The sequence below is a fragment of the Kogia breviceps genome, chromosome 9 (assembly GCF_026419965.1).
Source record: "Kogia breviceps isolate mKogBre1 chromosome 9, mKogBre1 haplotype 1, whole genome shotgun sequence".
Classification (NCBI taxonomy): domain Eukaryota; kingdom Metazoa; phylum Chordata; class Mammalia; order Artiodactyla; family Physeteridae; genus Kogia; species Kogia breviceps.
Window position 1 is genome coordinate 41914256 of NC_081318.1, and position 15565 is coordinate 41929820.

The following is a 15565-nucleotide window of genomic DNA, read 5'->3' on the forward strand; positions in this document are numbered from 1 at the left end:
TAAACTGGTGACAGAATCAGTTAATCTAAAATTTTAATAAATCATAAGAGCATTTAATATAAAATATTAAAATCTAAATCCAAGTTAACAAGATTTTACACTTAAAACATTTGCAGAACATTTATTATATTATTTCAACTTTTAAAGAGAAAGATGCTTGAAAATAGCCATGACAAGGAAATTGGGGAAGTCAGCTTCTCAAATATAAAACAAGGGGCTTCCCTGGTGGCGCAGTGGTTAAGAATCCGCCTGCCAATGCAGGGAACACGGGTTCATTCCCCGGTCCGGGAAAATCCCACATGCCGCGGAGCGGCTGGTCCCATGAGCCGTGGCCGCTGAGCCTGCACGTCCGGAGCCTGTGCTCCGCAACGGGAGAGGCCACAACAGTGAGAGGCCCGCATACCAAAAAAAAAAAAAAAATAAAACAGGGCTGAAGTACATTTAAATCAGTTAAAAAAAAAATCAAACTTTAAATGTAACCATTATTAAAGCCCCGATAAAATCTTTCCGCCCTTTTAAATTAGAATACAAATTTCAGAAGCATACAAAATGTCAACAGCAGAAAACACTTATTTCACCGTAGATTACATTCTGGTTGAAATTTTTCCTCTGTCCATTTAGTTTTATTTCAGGTAATCTTTTTCAACAAATTTAGTTTTTAAATGTTTTTTTTTACACAATGGAAAGTCTTTTTCAGAATTTCTAAAAGATAAACGCAAATTAGAGGGAAAAGACTATTTAACCTCAAAGCCTACAGCAAAATAAGTAAAATGACTAGAGGGCAAATGACAAATATTTATTAAATATACATACATATATATATTTCTAAGGGAAAAAAACTTATATAAAACTCACTAAGTGACACTGTTTTTTCATAGTGGCAATCAACATTCAAAAGGTTTGTAAAAACACCATTTAAAAATTCAAGTTCAGGGGCTCCCCTGGTGGTGCAGGGGATAAGACTCTGTGCTCCCAATGCAGAGGGCCCAGGTTCGATCTCTGGTCAGGGAACTAGATGCTACATGCATGCTGCAACTAAGAGTTCACATGCTGCAACTAAGGAGCTGGTAAGCCACAACTGAGGAGCCGGCAAGCCACAACTAAGGAGCTGGCGAGCCGCAGCTAAGTAGCCCACCTGCCACAACTAAGACCTGGCACAACCAAATAAATTAAAAACAAAACAAAATTCAAGTTCCAAGTCAGTTACCAATCACTGAACAAAGAAAATGAAGCAACAACAGCTGAAATCATAAATTAACCCTTTGTTCAGTGACTACAATTGGTGGGGTGAGATGGGGGACACTGAAAATACACTGTTGCACCAATTTATATTTACTCCAAAAACAGAACGTCTAAAAAGGGAATCCACGGATTACCCAGATAAGGCAGAAAGGTCCTAATTCATCTATTATGAATTAGGAATTTCACTATGTAGTGAGCAGGGAATTTGGAACTCTCTACAGAAAATTCAGTGTCATATTCTTTCACTTAATCCATAGCAGCACATACAAATGGGCAAAACTTTGTTCCATTTCTAAAAATAGTTAAGCTGAGAAACTACTCAAAATCACATTTTTATACATAAGAAATTAAAATTTGGAACTCTCATCCCTTGTGACAAACAAGAAATGGCCCAAAGCCATTACATATAATTTCAAAATTTTTTCTTTAAATAAAAAAATCGTATTTCCCATGCAATTTTAAGAAATATATTTTCCCACGGGGAATAAGAGAAATGTGATTTCATGAGAATTACTAAATCTTGGTGAGAGTCCAAAAGATCTAAAATAATAAAACTGGATATAAACTGACAAATTTCTATTGACTTAACTGCAGGTTAAGATTTTACCCTGTTGGCTTCCAGGAAAAAGCCCTAACAAGTTAAACTAGAATGATAAAATATGTATACATATAAATTCAGGAAGAAGCTAACAAGGACACAGAAAAAGCTATACAGTGTGGTATTTCTGAGAATCTTTTTTTTTGAGCCTTTTAAGTAGATGAGTCAATTTTGTGCTTTACATATGTAAATTTCTGAGAATACTGTAGAATAATAATAGAAATAAAAGAAGAAACATTTGTACCACTACAGTCAGACAGTGCAAAAATGGTAAACTAAATAATTAAGGCTTTCTGCTCAACCAAGATGGTGATAATGGGCACTAGCCTATCTAGGCAAAAGGTGAAGAAAAAAGCAAGAAACAGAAGAGAAAGGTACTCTTTTGAAGGAACTGGTTTACACTACTGTAATTTGGGTGTTAGAAGACTTAATGCTATTTAGTCTGATGCTATAAAACAGTCCAGTTCCTTCTGGTGGAGAGATGGTCGAGTTACAATCATAAGGTGGCTGAGTTATGCTGAGTCATTTACCCAAAGATGAAAGAAGAGTAATTACAAACATCTGCAGTTGACAATGACCCATATATCTACTCAAAATGACAAAGAAATACAAACAACAAAACAAGGAGTATAGGCTGGCCTTACTAACAAACAGAACAATCAGATCAGATAAATGTCTAGATACTCAGATCTTAATTTTAACTCCTAATAAGTAGAAGGTTAGTACTGATGATATGATACTTAAACAATGTGACTGTAACAGCTAAAGTGAAACAAGAAGACAAATAGATTTAGTGAAGAAAGAAATGGCACGTGAGAACCTTGGTATTTAAGTTTTTTCTGCAGCCTTCTCTATAGTAAATAACATCTTTGCAGCTTCTTAGCTAATTTTTATGGCTGTTTCTCCTTATTTGATCGTTCAATTAGTGGCAGATTGGTCAAAAAGAAAGCTAAATTAGCCACACTGAGACACCAAACATGATGGAAACAATATTCCTTTCCATGAAGCAGGTAAAGTCTTATGCATGACAAACTAAGAAGTAAAATCATTTTTAGCTTGTCTAGGACTTAAAAAAAGGCTTCCTATAAGCCATTTTTATATGGAATTTGGAACTTTACAACTGGTAAAGTTAAATGTACTCCACAGAAATGAGGGTTACTAAAATACGCACCCAAAGATGAGTAATAATAAAACAATAACAACAAAAAAGGTTATCAGAAGCATCAAGGTACTGACCCATGTCCTGAAGGAGCAATGAAGTATAAACAACACTGCACTCTGTTATCAGGCATCTGACGTCTGTTCACTCTAGATTCTGCATTTAAGTAGTCCTCAAACTTACTATCAATGTAGTCAATAACAGGCTGCCAGCTGTAGAAAAATAAAATAATTAAGTTGTAATTCTACATATGAACATACAACTGATGACTCTGTTAAAGGGCAATAATATTTTTAAATACACAAAACCAATGTAACCAATGGAAGACATCTCAAATTATTCTACATATACTGATTCAAAAACAGATATAAATTATGTTGAATAAATCTTGATTCATTATTTCTAAACTTTCCAAATGGAAGAAAATTGTTTAGAGTTAGATACAACTAAATTATCATATTATTTGCATTAATAAGTATATCAATGCTAAGACACTTTACAATATGAAAAATTATATTCAAAGAGTTTTATATTTCAAATGAAAAGATGAAACAATACAGAAACCTCATAATGAACTGTTATTTAGGTGTTTCAAAAGTTGACAGAAATTTACTTCAAAAAACAATGTGGAACTTGGGACTTCCCTGGTGGTCCAGTGGTTAAGAATCCGCCTTCCAATGCAGGGGAAGTAGGTTCAACCCCTGGTCGAGGAACTAAGATCCCACATGCCATGGGGCAACTAAGCCTGAACACTCTAGAGTCTGCTCGCCACAATTAGAGAGAAGCCCACGTGCCCCAACGAAGATCCCGCGTGCCACAACAAAGACCCAACGCAGCCAAATAAATAAATATAAACAAAACCAAAAAACAGTGTGGAACTCAAAGAAAAATTAAAATATTTTTTATAAGCTACTAGGATATTGTTTCCAATTAGAAAGCCATGGATGTCTTCTTCACTTACGACTTATGGAAAAACTGAAGGTCTAAAATCAGCTTTAAATTAGGATGATAGAAAATGGATAAAATTATAGTAAAGAATGAAAAGTTTCAAGTTTCTTATAATAACGAGAATTCTTTTATCTATGTTTTAGAATGTCTTCAAAATACTTCTATGAAAGGTGTTATCTTCATTTTATACAAGAGGAAATCAGTTCAAAGAAGTTAAGCAACATGACAAGTGGCAAAGTTGATAATATGAACCCAAGTCATATTACATAAAGTTCAGTGATCTTCGCTAAGGTGAGAAGTTTTAAAATGTTAAGGTAAAGAAGTCTAACCACACCCATTCCCAAATGCAGTGGAAAGCAGCAGTGACAAACCCTTCTTACCAATTACTATTATCCACTGCATCTCCAAATCCTGGGGTATCAACTATTGTGAGCAGCAACTGAACACCACCTTCTTTGATTAAAACTTTGGATTGTTCCACCTGTAAAAGTCATTGGTACAGATATTAATACCATACATTATATCCTTGGTTTCCTACAACGTAAGAGGTAGGGAGATGAGTGTTAATCAAAACCAAATGGGGGGCTTCCCTGGTGGCGCAGTGGTTGAGACTCCGCCTGCCGATGCAGGGGACACGGGTTCGTGCCCCGGTCCGGGAGGATCCCACATGCCGCGGAGCGGCTGAGCCCGTGAGCCGTGGCCGCTGAGCCTGCGTGTCCGGAGCCTGTGTTCCGCAACGGGAGAGGCCACAACAGTGAGACGCCCGCGTACCGCAAAAAAAAAAAAAAAAAAAAAAAAAAAAAAAAAAAAAAAAAAAAAAAAAAAAAAAAACCAAATGGGAAGCTTTTTGCAAACTACATCTACTCACCCACACACTTTCTTTAGAATCAATTACTGTTAGAAGTCTTGGTTACTTAAAAGAAAAGCACATATGTAAATAGTGGATTTACAGCTCACTGTTGGTACAGAGAAGGAAAACAGGAACTGATAAAATAATATTACTAAAGCCATACAATACTTATGTAACCTAAATGCACATCTAATAATACAAATAAACAATGTGCTTGAATGATTAAGTAATTCATAGAGATCAAATGTAATTAATCAGACAAGTACATTTAATTTACCATTTGCAGTAAACGTTTTCCTGGACTATCTCCATCTAGTTTAGTCCAAACCAATTACTCAAGTGAACTTATTACCATTTGCAAATCTTTCTCAGCATGGCTGTAATTATTTACACTGTGTTTAAGTTATGGCTAAGATACAATTCTCTTCTCAAATGTGTTACTGTACATTCAGGCCAAAGCAATCAGCAAAGGTCAAGGCTTGAAAAAAAATGTATTCTGGTAGGGTAAAACCCTACTAACTCTGATTAAAATCTTCAGTTCTCTTTAGAATTTGTAAAAACGTTCTATTTGAGAAAAGGCATTGGACTTAAAAACAATAACAACATTTCCTCCTACAGTCTAAGACATTTTTGTAATCCCAAACTCTGTTTTAGAATGTAAAAATCATTCATATTGGGCATACCCTGCTGCTACATAAAGCAAACACTGATTCAAACAGAAAAGGGAAATCATTCTCCTAGAAAAAGATAGGCTTTCATTCAATTTATATCAAGTGTTTATTAAAACTAGACGTTTCAGTTATACTGATAGGCTAACTTAAGAGGCAAGAATTATACGCAAACTTTGAGTGCTACAAGCCATAAGATGGTACAAATTATTGTACCAATAAGTACTATTAGATTTAAGAGGGAAAGGTAATCACGTGAAAAGCAACTAACTATTTACGTTGATTAAAAGTGTTTAGAAAGGAAGAGTGACTAATTTCTGGGTAGAAAAAGTTTGGTTCACCTTTAGAGATTACAGAAATGATGATGTCTTTCCATTTCCCTTTGACATTTTCTTACAGATGTTAGCTGATGGATGAGGAGTTGAGACTAAGACTGCTGAGCAAGCAAGTATATAGCAGCATTGTCCAACAGAACTTTCTGAAATGATGGAAATGTTCTTTGTCTACACTATCCAATATGGTAGCTGCTTGTCCATGTGGCTACTTACCCCTTGAAATGTGACTAGAGCGACTGAGGAGCTGAACGTTTAATTTTATTTAACTTGAATTAACTTAAATTCAAATAATTTCATGTGGCTTAGTGACTACTGAATTGGACAGTGAAGGCTGATAGCAATCAAAAATTATTTTGTTAAAAGTATTATCAAAAAAGAAACTTGCTGAAACTGAAAATACTGCCTGAGATTTGGACCTGCATGTCCATGGCAAGGCTTCCAATCTTTTAGACAAATAAGGGACAAAGCTCTTATCTTTTAGACCAATGGTCTTCAGACTGCTTTGATCCTAGTGGAAACTATCAGTGAAAATTTTAAACATACCAAATATAAGTATGTTTATTTACCTACCAAACATACATATTTGGCAATCTGAACATTAAATATTAGTGTCAATTTCTTGTAAATTTAAAAAGTAAACATCAATAAATAAGGGTTCTAATATTTTCTGGTCACCTTCAATATCAACAATGGTTGCAACACTGCTTGGGAGACCACTGTTTCACACCACATAGCTAAGATAGTACAGTTTGTCTGATATCAGCTTACTGTAATAACACAAGGGAAACCAAATAACTACAGAAATAATCAGACTCATTAGGGCAGATTATCAAAACTAAAAAAAAATTAAGTGATATTACTTCAAGTGGCTTTGGAAGTTCACATTCTATATATCTGGTAGTCCTCTATAGTTAAAAAGGACAATCTGGTTATATGTCAATTATATCTCCATTTAAAAAAAAAAAAGAAAAAAGGATAATCTATTCAAATCTAACATGTCAATATATATCTAATTCTCCTCCATCTCCTTCAATAAAAACAGGTTATTCATTTGTGGTAACTGTCATTGAAGCAGAAATATCCAAAGTAATCATACCAGCCCTACACCTAACAATTCGTTTAAATGACACAGTACCGTATATTAGAACTGATGCAAAAATGTAATTTTTTTTTGCATCATTTCTATGATGCATCATAGAACGATGAATCATCTCCTGATTTTACTCCAAACCATTTCTGGTTCCCTTATTACCAAACAAAGCCCATTTCTACCTTCAGTACTAGGTTGTATACTAATCACACAGCATACACACCATAACAGCTTAAATTTTAAGATTTTTGTTTCCTTGTTTAAAAAAAAAAATTAGTTGAACAACGTAATTGTTTACTGAAATGACAAGAAAAATGAAGATCTGTATTTTATACGCTTTAACGAGTGTTTATAAAGCTTCTTTTCTTCTTTGGCCTATGAAATTCTGTGTATCCATACATGGTCAAATACAAAGAAGACGGCAACATATGGAAGAAATCCAGAAAACATAACTGTAAACTAGTGCCATTCACAGGATCCAACTGTATCCTATCATCTGGTTTTGCAAGTATCCTCATGGGATCCATGGAAAACAAATTAGTTCAAGTCCAGGAATTTCAAACTTTTCTTAAGAAATCTATTCCAAATGGCCACTTTCCCATGCACTTTACACTTAAGCAGGTCACATCAGCATATTTTATGGCATCACTCAGAGTTCCAAAAGAATGAATCAAGGGCACTTTCAACTGAGTTTCTCTCTGAAAAATAAAACTAAAGCCTATTTTATTGTCTATGTATAATTAAGGGCTCTTTTGGATTCCTAGATTCCAGAAACCCACAACTTTTTTCTAATATTTTCAGTTTTTCAATCTGAGAGAAAGAAAAAGTCAAACTTTCACTGTTTGTACAGCTTCAGTTCTTCCATTTTTGAAAGACTATTAAATACACTACACTTTTCTAACTTAATGTTTGAGTCATTTTTTTAAAGATAAATAAAAAGTGTTACTTAATTAACTATATTAAAATTTGAGGAGAGGGTTAAAATTTTCTGTCAGGAGTTTACCTCCAACTATACTTGCTCAGGAGGTGGCATTATAGCCAAAACTCTGCAGACTTGAATAGTAGATACTTGAACAGCCTGTGATATTCCACTTAGCTCAAACACAAAATCTATTTTGGTTATTTAATAACTCAAAAGACAAACATCATCTTAAACACTTCATTATGTTCAACAAGAAACTTAAAGAGGCAATGACCAACAGAATAGTTATACTTAAAGACTACTTCCCTCTCATCAAGACCCAGAACTAGCTGAAAAGAAACTTGAAGATTCTAATTCTGCCTTCCACTCTCGGAACCACTACACCTCATTCCCTTGTCTCCTTACACTGAGATCTTAATTCCATTGTCTCTTTCATTTTCTATTAGCAACCCCCCTCCCAAATCCTTTCTTTTCCTTTCCAGCTCAGATACCTTTCCATAAAATTCATAAACTTCAACTTTGACAGGAATTTCCATGCCATATGATGATCCTTTTACTTGTTCTTTCATCTCATGCCTCTCACAGTATGGCTTTTATTTGCTCCTTCAACTCATGTTCCTCCCAGTATGGCTCTTCCCAAGCTCTACCTTACAATCTCTGCCACCATGCTCAGCAAAGCACTTGATCTCTGCTGGAAGAGGAGAGCACCCCCAATTTGTTGTTGCTATTTATTATTTAATATTTAAAAATTGAAGTATAGTTGATTTACACTGTTTCAGGTGTATAGCAAAGTATGTATGCGTATATATATATGTGTGTGTGTGTATATATATATATATATATATATATTCAGATTCTTTTCCATTATAGGTTATTACAAGATATTGAATATAGTTCCCTGTGCTATACAGTAGGTCCCTGTTGTTTATCTGTTTTATGTATAGTGGTGTGTGTATGTTAATCCCAAATTCCAAATTAATCCCCCCTTTCCCCTTTGGTAACTATAAGTTTGTTTTCTAAGTCTGTGAGTCTGCTTCTGTTTTGTAAACAAATTCATCTGTATCATTTTTTTAGATTCCATGTAAGTGATATCATATTGTATTTGTCTTTCTCTTTCTGACTTACTTCACTTTGTATAATAATCTCTAGGTCCATCCATGTTGCTGCAATGGCATTATTTCATTCTTTTTTATGGCTGAGTAATATTCCATTGTGTGTGGGGTGTGTGTGTGTGTGTGTATACACCACATCTTCTTTATCCATTCATCTGTCAGTAGACATTTAAGTTGCTTCCATGTCTTAGATAGTGCTGCTGTGAACACTGGGGTGCATGTATCTTTTCGAATTAGAGTTCTCTCCAGATATATGTGCAGAAGTGAGATTGCTGGCTCATATGGTACCTCTATTTTTAGCTTTTTAAGGAACCTCCATACTGTTCTCCACAGTGGCTTCACCAATTCACATTCCCACCCAACAGTGTAGGAGGGTTCCCAACAGCATCCCCAATTTGTTTGAAGCAACACTGAATCTTCCCTCCTGTTCAGTGGAATAGATCCCTTTTTTTCCTAAGGTTAATTTCTCAATCTATGCTGGGGATCTGACCAATTTCCATTTTAGAGTCATTTTGACAACTATTTAGACTATTTCCCCTGTATCTTCAATCTCTTATCTCTTAGGGAATGATTCCCCATAGGATATAAACATTCTCAGGTCTTTTTTGGAAATAAAAACCAAACCACTGTCTCTGTCCCCTACACTCAACCTCTAGGTATTCCCTCATCCCTTCCTTCATAGCACTACCCCCATCTTCACTGCCTCACAAATCACTGCTCAACCCACTGTCATCTTCCCTTCTATTCCTACTATTTCACTAAAATATATTTTGCCAAGGTCACCTATACCACCCTATAGCAGCACCCTTCTCACTAAATCATAATTGTTTGCTATATCCTTCATATAACTGTGACATCCTTGAGAACTCTGTCCATCATCCTTGTAGCCCTCAAACCTGGTAAAAGACAAGCATTCAATCATCTGTTCTGTGTATGACTGGTTCAAAAAACTATCAAAACTGGACCAACATCAACAGGAGAGTTTCCTAATTGGACTCTGTAAAAATGTTTCAAGGAGTCATAAGATGTTATCTTAGGGACAGGATTCACTGTTTTCACTTCTTCTCACCTCCAAAATTTTTATACTCATTTAATCTAAAACAGTGATTTATTGGACTTCACAGACCAAGAAAAAAAGTTTTAAAGGGGACCAACATAAGGCTACCAACAAAGAACTTGAAAAAAAAAAACTAGTACTGTCATTTCACAAAACAAACTGAAATGGATTTAGTCTCAGAATTAAAGGACAGTCTTTCCCTAGCAGACAGATAGCAACCTTTTGCTGACATGAAATATGATATATTTTCAAATATAACAAAATTATAAAATTTGCTATCATATATACAACACTGTATGTAATATTTTTCAATTTGTTGTTAATCTGAGCACCTATATTTGAGATTGGAATATGAATTAGAGCTCAAGTGTTCAATTTTTTTCTATCACTTTATTTTAATCAGTCTATTGGGAAAATATATATATGAATGAAAGTGAAAGTAACATGGTGCCATTTCATTCAATTTGAAATATTCTGAAAGAACTAAGGAAAAACAGTTCACTCTCTTACTTTCTTCCCACAGAGATAGGATGAAACCAGTCTGCAGCAGGCCAGAAACACTACAGAGGAGTGGTCCACAAAGTATAGTACCCAGACTGGCAGCTGCATAGTTTGGGAACTTACTCGAAATGCAAATTCTTTGGGCCCTGCCTCAAACAGACTAAACAGAAAACTCTGGGGAGGGGGACTCAACAATCTGTTTGACCAAGGCTTCCAAGTGATTGTGATACACACTGAACTTTGAGAACCACTGGTATAAAGAACTTCATGACGAGAATGTCAGCTCACATTTGGAACTGCACAGCTCAGGTACCTAAGGCCAAAGATAGGAGGTTGGGAATTAATCTCAGAAGACTTCTATCTATTACTGAAAGTTCACTCAAATCAGAACCACTGATATACTGGAAACTCAGAATCATTTCTCTGCTCAGAGTAGATGGTTTCTCCTTCTTTCCAAGACTGTGAATGTGAAGGAATTTCTTCTTTAAGATATAAGCCTCTTGTAAATAAATAATGCTCAGGGAAGAGATTATGAAATTGTGGTCTTTATTAAAATTTCACTCCCTATTTGGCCACATCACAGGATTCTTCTCTTCTTCTTCTTTTTGACAGTTGGAAGTGTTCCAAAAAGGCTTCAGGTCAGGGAAATTGCAGATATTTGCCTTCTGAAACTCAGGATTGTATGTTTTTCCTGGTCTAATATGTCTGGGCTGAGATGTAATACTTCTGGATCATTCTTCACTAAAAGAATTTAAGAGCTTCTAAGAGCAGATCATCTGCTAGATTATCGAGCTTGGTGAAAAGCCAGTCAACTGTAAAAGAAAACTACATTCTATTCTCTAACTACACTGAATGACTAGGAACATGTCATGTTCTCTCCCGGGTAAGTGAAGAAGAGTTCAGATGATCTTCATCTTCTTTCCAGTATATCAAGGAATACTTCCATTGTATAGTCAGGAAAGAGGACTTCTCTGGGATTCTAATCAGGATCAACCCAGTTCTCAAATGTTAACGTCTCACTTTTGGTAAAGGAGGGGAGATTTAACAATGGTACACACAAGCCTTTGTCTTAAAAATCTTACTGGAGATACCCTTAGTCCTAATTACTCCTTTGTTTTCAAAACAGGGAGAGCTAGGAAGATATTCACAATAGAAGAGGACACTTGTGTTACCTTAAAAAGGAAGGCAAAGTGAGTTTAGACAGGATTATTTTGGAGACAGACAAATGTAAATAGAATTCTGACAAACTGAGAGCCTCTCCCACCACCTTTAACAGATGCCAGCTTGGGAGAAATTATCTGCAATGACTGAAATGTAAGGGACCATTACCTAGATAAGACACTTCTCCAAATAAAGAAGGAAAAGATAAGAAATATTAAGATGGTCAAAGCACTTCAATGAAGTCTGAACAATTAATGAGTATAAAAGATACATTCAATCTCATAAGAAATCAAAGAAAATAAAATGAAATGATGAAATGTCTTTATGCACACAACACACGTGCACAACAGAAATGAGTACTTATGTCCACCAAAAGATATATACAAGAATATTTATGTTAGTCAAAAAGTGAAAGCCCAAATGCTTATCTACAACAGAGGGGATACATTGTGATATATTCATGCAGTGGAATATTATGCAACAATGAAAAGAACTACAGGTACACAACATGAATAAATATCACAGACATAATCTTCAGTGAAAGAAATCAGACAGGAATATATCTAAATGAAGTTCAGGAACAGACAAAATTAATCTATGGAGACAGAAGTCAGAAAGGTGTTTAATTTGGGGATGGGTATAATACTGAGTGAGAGGAGGCATAAGGAAGCCTTCCAGGGTCCTAGAAACACTATATCTTAGTCTGGGTGTGGTTAAATGGATATATGAATATATATATGAAAACTCATCAAGTTCTATGCTTAAATTTGTGCCCTTTAGCACACAAATTACACATCAATTTAAAAATTAAATTAAAAACATTCTGCTCAAGACAAAATAAAAATAATCAAACCTTCAAAAAAGATAATCAAATTTAAAATTTCAAGATTCTCAAATTTAAAATTATTCCACTTAATCTATGATAGTGTTTTATAAAACTTCACAGACCCAAAGAAAGATAAAACTTCAAAGACCCTCAAAGTTTGAAATATCCCAACTAAACACTAAGTCATAAATTTTTAAAACTTGTTTGTTCAGTCATTCAACAAATATGGGATGCTAACGTTTAACAGATGGAGTTCTAGGAACTTAGCCTGCAGCAGTGAATAAAGTGAAGTTCCTACCCTTATAGAGCTTACACATTTGGATCCTGGGGTGGGAATTAGAAGGAGTTTATAGGGTGGTCAGGAAAGGCCTCCTTAAGAAAGCAACTTTTAAGCAGAGAACTGATGAAAATTATGAAGCAAGCCATGGGGATATCGCAGGGAAAACCACTGAAAGCAGAGAAACAGAAGTGGAAGGCCCCTGCTGTGGAAGTAGGATTAGTCTTTTCAAAGAACAGCAAGGAGGTTGGTTTGGTCAGAGCAGAATAAGCCAAAAGTGGACAAGTGTAAGAACTAGATTGGGGGGAGGGGGGGTAAAACAATCTCTCACTGTTTGAGCAAATACTTTGTTACAGAGCATGTTAAACTAGATTTCTATGTGATGAATTCCTTAGATTGCATGTGCCAATACTTTCACCTGTTCAGACACTAGCAAAAATCACTGCATTGGGTGAATCAAGAGAGCTAGAAATATTGTCCATTTGCCTTTATTAAACAAAGTAAAATAAAACATGGTAAGGTACAAAACTTTTATGAGTTAATTAGCTTCCATCATCCACCAAGCAGTTTACTGGAATTTCAAGCCTAGTCCTACAGTCAGTCAACACCCTCCAGAGTCCAGCTTAAAAATTCAAATCTAATAAGCAACAGCAAACATACGTGTGCACCATTCGATATTTTAAAAATAAAACAAACAAAAACCCACTTCTCTTAAGTATTCCTTACTAGCCAGCATCAGATAGATCAGCCTTATGACCTAATTTTATTTTATTTTTTAAACTAAACTTTCATATATTACATAACTATAAAGTGATGACTTCACTGATCAAATCATTTTGTCTTCATTTTGTCTAAATTGCCTAACTGGGAAAACTATCTCCATATGTAAGATTTTTAAAGGAAAAGGCAATATAAATCAAAGAAAACTGACAACTTGTTAGACCAAACATTATTAAAAAGTAAAGAAAAGCTAATCCACTTATTAAGAAACGGTTAATCTGTTAAACTAACACTTATTAAATATCTACAGTATAGAGACAGTACAGTTGATACACTACAAGACTAAACCGGAGTGCTTAGATTTGTATCCTAGTTCTGGTACTCTACATGATCTTGGCATATCACCATCTCTGTGCCTCAATTTTCAAATCTGTAAAATGGGGATAAGAATACCACTTACCTCATAAAGTTACTGAAAGAATTAAATAAGTAAACGCATCTAAAGTGTTTGGAATAGTACCTGGAAGATGTTAATGACTCACGGAATGTTGTTTTCTTATTAATCTAGACCTGGCATTATGCTATGTGCTAAAACTACAAAGAGGACTCAGAAAATTTCCTCACCAGCACTAATGACCAAGAACACCACTGGTAGATACATGACCATCAATATTTAACAGATATTTTACAGTAAATATTCCTGAATTTAGGAATCTACACTGTGGGGTTCCCTTAACATTTCTACATACCTAGTTACTAATCCTGGATTTAAATACTTAAATTAAGAAAGCTAAAAGTATATCTTCTTGCTTAGGGTTAAAATATTCAATACATCACAAAATAAGCAATGCAGTACAGTATCAAGTTTTTTATCAACAGAATACATATTTGCAGGTAATTTGAAATCTCAAGCTCCATGAAGGATATTTTAAAAATTCCTGGGCATCCCTGGTGGCACAGTGGTTAAGAATCCACCTGCCAATGCAGGGGACACGGGTTTGAGCCCTGGTCCGGGAAGATCCCACATGCCACGGAGCAACTAAGCCCGCACACCGCAACTACTGAGCGTGCGCTCTAGGGCCCGCGAGCCACAACTACTGAGCCCGTGTGCCACAACTACTGAAGCTCGTGTGCCTACTGCAACGAAGAGTAGGACCCGCTTGCCACAACTAGAGAAAGCCCACGCGCAGCAACGAAGACCCAATGCAGCCAAAAATAAATAAATTAATTTTAAAAAAAATTTTTTTTAATTCCTAAAACAGAGAAAACTTTAAAAAGGAGAAATAAAATATCCAGCTCCAGAGTCACTGCCTTAATAAAAACATGCTCCTGCCAGAACTGTTTACTCCTCTTCTCCTTCTGTGCTGTGTATTACCGCATCAATCCATCAACAATTTTTTCAATCAATAGTTTAGAGCAGTGCTGCCCAACAAAAATGTAATGTGAGCCACATAACTTTAAAATTTTCAGTAGCCACTTTAGAAAGTAGTAGCAGGTGAAATTAATGTACTTTATTTAACCCAATATAACCAATTATCATTATTGCAAAATGTAATCAATGGAAAAATTTATTAATGAAATAACATTCTTTTTTACAAACTAAGTCTTCAAAATCTGGCGTGTATTTTATACTTACATAATATCTCAATTTGGACTACCCACATTTTAAGAGCTCAACAGCCACATGTGGCTACCAGCTACTGTACTAAACAATGCAGAGCTAGAGAGTCTAGCACTTCGCTATGTGGGCCAGCAACATGAACATCACCTTGGATTTTGTTAGAAATACTGAATCTCAGCCCACCTCAGACCTACTAGAACAGGAACTAAATTTAACAAGCTCCCCAGGTGATCTGAATATACATTAAAGATCGAGAAGTACTAAATTAGACCACACATAAGCTTGTAAGCCTTAACAAATCACTATTGCCATTCAACTATCACGTGGTATCATCCCACTCACTAATACAGAACACTGTATTTAAATAATAATGGCTTCCACACGAATCATGTTTTCTCTATGCTGTCCAACAGAATTTTCTGCAATGGTGGAAACATATGTGCTGCCCCAAATGGTAGCCACTTGCCACATATGACTA

The 15565-nt window shown here is 35.3% G+C and overlaps 1 protein-coding gene across 11 annotated transcripts in view; it reads right to left on the minus strand.

Moving 5' to 3' along the window:
* The window catches only part of SEPTIN7 (septin 7), a 115384-nt gene that overhangs the window by 35571 nt on the left and 64248 nt on the right, over positions 1–15565 (minus strand). For all 11 annotated transcript variants that reach the window (XM_067042348.1, XM_067042347.1, XM_067042352.1 and 8 more), the window contains 2 exons: positions 4328–4428; positions 3077–3211 (listed from right to left, as the gene is read on the minus strand). In XM_067042348.1, the coding sequence (XP_066898449.1) occupies positions 3077–3211; positions 4328–4428 (236 nt within the window). The remainder of the gene's footprint in view (positions 1–3076; positions 3212–4327; positions 4429–15565) is intronic.